The sequence below is a fragment of the Papaver somniferum genome, chromosome 8 (assembly GCF_003573695.1).
Source record: "Papaver somniferum cultivar HN1 chromosome 8, ASM357369v1, whole genome shotgun sequence".
In the NCBI taxonomy this organism is placed as follows: domain Eukaryota; kingdom Viridiplantae; phylum Streptophyta; class Magnoliopsida; order Ranunculales; family Papaveraceae; genus Papaver; species Papaver somniferum.
Window position 1 is genome coordinate 7,422,561 of NC_039365.1, and position 8,269 is coordinate 7,430,829.

Below are 8,269 nucleotides of genomic sequence, written 5' to 3' on the forward strand. Positions count from 1 at the left end.
TGTTTTCCATGAAAGGAAACCTAACATATCGTTTTCTTTTGTTTCCAGAGTGATTAACAAGATGATGCATGCATATAGACATTAATGTAAGAATTTGGCTCTAAGTTTTTTCTTCTTTTTCATTTTTATCAGTTTATTGATAAATAAAAGAGATTAAAATTGAAAGAGAAAAGATAAGCTGGAACTACAAAGTTATCACATAAACAAATGCCCTCACTTACCAATCAACACCGTAAATTTTTATGCTTGTGCTCACATGAAATTTTTATTTTTAGTTCTTATGTGCTCATACGTAATATAGGTTTTTTACTTATTGTTGCCACTGATTTATCTAGGACCCTAACTTTTTCACTAATGTCATGAAAAGATATGTGCTCAAATTTAGCATGCGTTCATATCCTTATATCGTTTGCAACCCAAGACGGTTATACTACACAACGAAGAATAAACTTTTGATAGGAACGTATTTTGATTAAAAAAGCAATTGATATTTTATTTTCAATATTTTTGGAAATATAATTTGTTAAAACAATTAATGAAAAAAACACATGTGAACATATCATTTGTCCCCCATGCATTCGTCAAAAAACGGTCTCATCAAATATTTATCCCACAAGGACAAGCTCGTCTAGCTCTACATTGGAACAAACAGGAGCCTTCAACTCAAAACACAGATATTATTTTTAGCCATACGACTCAAAATGATTAATATTAACCATACACCTTTGAAACATCAGATATACTATCTTAACAATATACATATATGTAGATGTGATTTTTGATAATTTAGCAAGACATGCTGCGAAATCTGACGCTTAAAAAGTACATGTTACGCGGCCGAGCCCGAGTAACTTGGAAGGATAACTAGCAAAACTAGCCAGTAGCCATGACTCATGAAACAAAGCGGGATAACATTGTAAGTATAATTACCAAATTAAATACAAAAAGAAAATTCAATTTTTTTAATACTAGTAGTGCCTTTAAGAAAATAAAATAAAATAATTAATTAACGTAATAAGTTCACGTAATAAATGATTAAGTTTTTAATGTAAGAAATCAAGGTATTGCCGTGTTTGACCTCATCACTCAAACTCTCCTTCTCTTTTAACAGACCAGTCTCTCTCTCTCTCTCTCAAATTCATTTATAACATCAAAACAATCTCACAATTTCTCTGTTTCTTCCTCACTCTCTTCTTTCTCAATCTTTGTGTGTTAAATTATGGCTTCTCTTATCATCTCGAGATTTGAGTAGAGAAAATTTAGTTGGGTTTGATTCTGTTATTAGTAGATAATTTATTTAGGGTTCGATTCAAATAGATATGAGAGGGGGTGTAAATGATTATACTAGTATGGATACAATAACTGCTGCTGCTACTGCTATTGTTACTGCTGAAGCTCGTGTTCAACAATCCACTTCTGTTCAGGTGATTAATTGTTGTTTTTATCCATTTTTGTTGTCTTAATTTGTTTGAGTTTTGCTTGATTTGGGTTTGTCAGAATCAAGATCTGATTGGGATTTTTCTGTATGGATTTAGCTTGAAATTGGAAAAAAGGGGAATAAAAAGATGAGTTTTTTTTGTTTGTCTGTTGTGTTTTTGTTAGGAAATTTGAGATCTAATTTGAGTGAATTTTGGAAATTTGTGTGATTTGGGAATCTGGGTTATTGTTAGTTTTTACAAATTTAGGATTTTTATTTTATTTCTTGAAAGTTGACTTTATAAAGATCTACAAATAGTTCTTGTTTGAATAAGTCTTGCTGGTGATAAGATTTTAATGATTTCTGATGAGCACTTTCAAATTCTGTAGAAGTAGTTATTATATGAATGAATGAAATCTGATGAGCACTAAATGATGATGATGGATGGACCACTTTCAAATTTTGTTTTCTTAAAGTGAACTGTGAAAACCTTATAAAGAGAAAAGAATCGAAAAGTTGATTTGTTTTTTGTTTTGAAAAAGATAAAGTGGTAAGTGTGTATGTTTGATTTTAGCCAATTTGGACTAAATTTTCCATTCGGTTGGAATTTGGATCAATAGTTTTTGAATGCTCTAATTTGGAAATGGATTCTTTAGTGATTACATGTGATGAATTCTATTTAGCGGAGAGCTGCGCGCATTATGATGATGAAACAGTGAGCGCCCCTAATTTGTTTGTTACTTATGTTTGGAATGTGGTAGTTGAATTCTGTGATACGCAAAGAACAGTATTTTGGATGTAGTTGAGCTAGCAGTCTGGCCATTTTTAGATGTGTTTCAGTTGAGATAGGTGTATTGATGCGATGTACTTAATTCATGAAGAGTGCAGCAACTGTTTCTTGTGAGTGACTGTGAGTGTCAATTATGCAATGCATTTTGTTTCTAGATTCGTGCATCTGTGCAAGAATATCATAACCCTGAATATTATACAGTTTCTGGGTTCAGTTGAATGAGGCAAGAGCTAAACCTTTGTTTCTGGAAAACGACTTTAGATGACTAGTATGTCACAGTCTTCATTGACATTGAGCGGAAGCTTCTTTTTTTTGGTATGGATAGGGTGCTACATGTCTTTTTAGACTTTTCTTACCTTTAAGAGATGAATTGGCACTTTGAGGACTCTTAAGGGGTCTGCTAAATACGGCTCTGAACTCGTCATCTTATTTATTTGGAAAAAGAAGAAAATAAAAATAACTTCAGTTTCAGTTTATGTTTGAGGTATTTTCTCATTTTCTAGCTTTAACATTAGCTGTTGTTTACTTCCCATAACTGGGAACTGATCAAATGTCTTCCTTTCTTTTCCTCCAGAGTTTTTTTTTTTTTTTTTTCTCTCTGTTGATATATATCGCATTAGGCGGGTAGAAACTTATGTCAGCAGTAAATAAAAATCGTTGGTCCCAGTTATCATCAAACTGGATTCTTTTAGCAAGTTGTTCAAGTTCTCTTTCTCATGTAATAAGGATGGTTATGGAAATTTAACCAGTCGCACTAATTTTTACTGCCTTTACTTATTATAAGGTATCATATAATACAATGCCTGTTCTCCTTCTGAACTGTAGTTTATTTGCAATGTATCTGATGTATTCTTCTAAATCCTTTCAGAAAAGAAGATGGGGAAGCTGTTGGAGCGGATACTGGTGTTTTGGAGCTCAGAGAAATAGGAAGAGAATCGGACATGCTGTTCTCACTCCTGAACCCATGATATCAGGTAGTGCTGCTGCCCCTGGCACCGAGATTTCTTTCCGCCCTCCTAGTATAATACTACCCTTCGCTGCACCTCCCTCTTCTCCTGCTTCTTTCCTCCAATCAGACCCCAACTCATCTACACAATCACCGGCAGGTTTACTATCCTTCACCTCTTTCTCAGCTAATGTGTACTCTCCTGGGCCAAATTCCATTTTTGCAATTGGTCCATATGCACATGAGAAGAATTTAGTTTCACCACCGGTTTTCTCAACATTCACCACCGAACCCTCCACTGCGCCCTTCACTCCCCCTCCCGAACCGGTTCAGCTAACAACACCTTCATCTCCAGAGGTCCCATTTGCTCAGCTTCTGTCCTCATCTCTGGACCCAAACCTCAGAAACCATGATCCGAATCAAAATTTCCCACTCTCACACCATGAATTTCAGTCCTATCAGCTATACCCAGGAAGTCCAGTTGGCCAATTAATATCACCGAGCTCAGTCAGATCAGGTGCTTCTTCTCCTTTCCCCGATTCTGAGTTCAATTCTGGCGGACGTACTTATCTCGAGTTTCACACTGGGGATGTTCCCAAGCTCTGGAATATAAAAGGACTCTCCACATCCAAGTGGGTGACAACTAGACAAAGTTCAGGGTCTCTTACACCAGATCCTGCTGGACCTCCCGCGAATGAGAGAGATTTTCTTTTGGAGAATCAGATCCCGGAGGGCACTGGGGATGATTCCAGCCTCTGGAATATGAACGGTCTTTCAGCATCTAACTGGGTGACAAGAACAAGACAAAGCTCTGGATCCCTTACACCAGATCCTGCTGGACCAACCTCCAATTACAAGGAATTTCTTTCAGAGAATCAGATTTCAGAAGGCACTGGAGATGTTTCCAACCTCTGGAATCTGAATGAGCTCTCAGCATCTAGGTGGGTGACGAGAACAAGACAGAGTTCTGGATCCCGTACACCAGATCCGGCAGTAGCCTTCTACGATAAAGAGTTTATTTTGGCGAATCAGATTTCAGAGGTTGCATCACTTGCAAACTCTGACAATGGCTCTGAAATCAATGACTCGACAATAAACCACAGAGTCTCATTTGAGTTGAATGCAATGGAAGTTGCAACATGCCTGGAGAAAGAATTAGGAGTGCCACTGAGAACAATATCTGAGGCTTCAGCTGTAAATGCAAGCACACCTGAAAGAGATGCACGTCCTCCTAATCAAGCAGAGGGGCCAACGTCAAATGACTTGGCCGAGAAAGATTCTGTGGATGGGGAAGAAGAGCAGCAACATATTCAACAGCCTTCTATCCTAACTTCCGTTGGGTCAGTTAAAGAATTCAAGTTTGAAAATTCAGATGGAGGAACCTCTGACAAACCTGACTGGTGGGCGAAGGAAAATGTTGTGGCGAAGGAATCTGGTCCCCACGATAACTGGACCTTCTTCCCAGTGTTGCAACCAGGTGTTAGCTAATTGTATATCATACCGTAGAAATTGTATATCATTTTACAAGTGGACAACCACGGAAGTTCAGGAGCAAGGCGATCGAAACACATACAATCTTAATTGTCGCATTACAAATACTTAGAGAAAAGTGAAAGTGATAGAAGAGATCATCATGGCTGGGACAGGAAAAAAAAGGATAAAATTTTTTACCACCACTGAAGGAAAACTGGAATACTGCTTTTTTTAGGGTAATTCCTAACCTGAAGTTTCAAAGAACATAAAAAAGTAGGTTTCAAGTTCTGTATTAATTTTATTTTGCTCTGACTTGTTAGAAAAATAACCAGCATTGTTCTTAGATAATGTTCTGCTGTTTTATATGTAATAATAACTAAAAGATAGTTTCTCAGATGATCTTAGACTCCAGATTTTTGATTACATGTTGCATAAAATTCTATTGGGTTTGCACTTTGAGGTCCCCCATTTATGTAACCTTGTAATGATGCTATTAACAGACCGTTTTCAAGTCGAAAACTGATCAGCTTATTTCTACCCTTTGTGGTCCTCTACAGTCATGTAATTCATGACATTGCCTGATTTTGCATGACATGGATTTGGCTGTAATGTGTTGGCTGGTTTTAACTTCTCTGCAGACTCTAATAAAACATTTTAAGGTATATTTGATCTGTCTGGAGAATTGCAGTCATGTTATTTTATATGCCAGGACAATCATGCAACTGCCAACTACTTCCCCCACCTGTGCAATCTAAATTGAGAAAATCACACACAGCTACCACATGAACACCAACTACCACACTAAAAATGGATCAGCAATTATAACCTCCAGTTGCGATCTATCCACCTACTAGCCAATTTCCATTTGACTTGGGCGAAAATTTGGACTACGACTAGGTTGGCAATTACGGGAAACTCGGACCACCAAAAACCTGTCTAGAGACAGGATCATGGTGTGCAAGAAGCGCAAATTAGATGCCACAAACAGCACAGTCCACATTTCAACAGCGCACTACCTGCCGCTCAGCCAGCGTATAAGAAACATAATGCCTCCAAAAACCTGTCTAAAGCCAGAATCACCTTGTGCAAGCAATCTTCATTGCAAGAAGCCCAAGTTCTGTTTCATTATTGAACACAGTTTCATATGAAGTTCTATGTTTCCTTCTCATTTAATGAAACAATCAATCAACATTTTTACACTGAATTCAGATAAGAGTAATTGGTTTTTTCATCAATCAATACTTACTGACATGATTCTACAAACATGATAATTTTCTCTATGCACAAAACAAATCTTCTATCTCTAAAAAAAAAATTCAGAACCCCCTAACTGAACTCTGCCAAACTTCAACACACTGTTCATCTTTTCGGCTAACAATCATTTTATTCCCACCAAAACCAATTTGGGTAACTCTATTCTTCCCCATATCCTTCATTCTCCCCATCAAATTTCTTCTAAACAATCTATCTCCTCCATCCCCTTTATTACCTAAAACAACTTCTGACCACAATTCGATATCCCCATTCTTACTACAAAACACTTGGTTCCCATGGCTCTCAATCTTACACCCTAACCCTTCTTTCTTCTTCCCAAACCCTTTCCTTTCGTCGCCAATGCAAACCCATGGCTTTTCGCTACTCAATTTCCTCATATCAGCGAAATAAACTTCAACTGAATTCACACCAACTTTGAAAATGCACCCCAAATCATCACAAACTGTAACATCTGCAAAGCAATCAACTTTCTCATTGAATTCCCAGTAAATTTTACGCGAACGTAAATCCCATAACTTGACATTCCCTGTAATGCCAGATGGACCACCATGAGACCCAGATGCCATCAACAGATTAAAACTATCCACCCATTTCAATTTTGTTGCTGGAATTCCTGAATCAATCTCTGCACCATAAATCTCATGCTGGCCTACTTCTGTGACTGGTTTAAACCCTTGGTTGATGTCAAACACCATAATTGAACTCGAATTCCGTCTTCCGGATTCGAAACTAGTAAACAAATGTGCTCCATTTGTACCAATTGCTTGCACTGTCGAACTCGACCGCGTTTGATTCTCCCAAACTACGCGTTCCTTAACAAATCCATTCTTCAAATCCAGAATCTGCAACCCAGAGAAATCTGTTGCACCTGCAGCTGCTAATGAAGAATCAATAGCTACTAAAGAATCAATAGCTAAAAACTCAGTCAAAATTGTCGACTTCCTATTCAATGACCAATCAAAAGACGTGATTTTACTGCCATGAGCAACATGAATTGAACCATATGGAGTAGTAGAAATTACAGAAACTGAATCCCTCCCGTTCAGTGGTAAAAAGAATGATTTTTCTAGATTAAAACCTTCAAACTGAGATGGGTTTGATACAGAATTCACTAACAAGCTCTCAATCCCATAGAATTTTGCTTCAAATATCAAATCTTGTAAATCATAAACTTTAGCTTTTGATGGGAGATTTCCTGTTCTGAGAAGTGATAATAAGATTGAGAAAATCTCTGGGTCTCTATCAATAAAAGGGATTGTAACTTCATTATAAACAGAACTTGAAGAGATTTTGGAAAGAATTGAATTTGAACCAGATAAAGCTAGGGTCTGTTTTGTTGTTTGAAATAATTGACCACCAACATTGATACTGATAACATTAGTTTCTGGTTTTTTCTGAATGAACCCAGTGTTAATTTGATTTCCTCCTTCAAATGGTGGAGACATAATTCTCAAAATCTTCAATAAAATCAAAAAAAGAGAGACCTAATTTTCTCTGTTAACTGACAGAGAAAAAGAAAACCCTGGAAATAATGAGAGAAGAGGAGATTTGGGTGTATTTCTGTCTTTCTTTCTTTCTTTCTTCTAGAAGGTCAAAAACGACTACCGCTAACATCAATAAACAGGATTGTAACACGTGTGAGATTTTGAAACGTGGCTTTAGATAAGCTAGTGAATGGAGTTTAGAATGGTAGTTGTTGAAGTATGGAATCAGTTTGATACTTTTCTTGAATACATGTCAAAAGGAAGTTGGGAAGAAGAAGAAGATTCTTTTGGTTTTGTTTGTAGAACACAACAAAGACGTGCTAATTGACCAGACAATCAAATTTGACTGCTGTAATGCAATGTATTTTCTCAGTCACATTGCCTCCGTCCGAGAAACAACTACTTCCATCGCATAAAAGTGACATTTTCATTTTTTTTTTTTAAGTGCAGACCGAAATTGTGAAGGTATCACTTTTTCTCAATCGTACTTGCTCGTTGACATTATTTCGGTTCCAGAATAAATATTCCTATCCTAGAAAAGATGATATTCACTTTGTTTCTTCTATTTCTATGCGCATGTCAAAAAAAAACTGTTTGGAATGTCAGATGGTATGGTAAACGAGTTGTGCTACTATGGAAAAACCACGGAGTGATAGAGTTTATAGCAAACGATCTTGACAGTATCGCCGGCGATAAAGTCTTTATCGCCAACGCTAACATGAATGTTGTTCGATATTGACTCTAGCTCTAGCGTTATAATTAATATCACAAACGTTCGACTTTCTAACGCCTATAAATACCGCACCGTCCCATCTATTCCCTCACACTTTACCTCTATTTCCCTTCTCAACTTTTCTCTGCTCTTCTGTTTTCTTCGCTAAGAA

The 8,269-nt window shown here is 36.9% G+C and overlaps 2 protein-coding genes across 2 annotated transcripts; one reads left to right on the forward strand and one right to left on the reverse strand.

The window, feature by feature from the left end:
- Nucleotides 1-1,086: 1,086 nt before the first annotated feature.
- LOC113304289 lies at nucleotides 1,087-5,068 on the forward strand. The gene is made up of 2 exons (XM_026553363.1): nucleotides 1,087-1,424; nucleotides 3,076-5,068. Exons 1-2 carry the CDS (start codon nucleotides 1,320-1,322, stop codon nucleotides 4,639-4,641), a joined length of 1,671 nt encoding a protein of 556 aa, XP_026409148.1. The 5' UTR covers nucleotides 1,087-1,319; the 3' UTR covers nucleotides 4,642-5,068.
- A 696-nt stretch (nucleotides 5,069-5,764) lies between these two features.
- On the reverse strand, nucleotides 5,765-7,417 carry LOC113304290 (BTB/POZ domain-containing protein At5g41330-like). The gene has a single exon (XM_026553364.1). It carries the CDS (start codon nucleotides 7,344-7,346, stop codon nucleotides 5,943-5,945), a length of 1,404 nt encoding a protein of 467 aa, XP_026409149.1. The 5' UTR covers nucleotides 7,347-7,417; the 3' UTR covers nucleotides 5,765-5,942.
- Nucleotides 7,418-8,269: the final 852 nt, after the last annotated feature.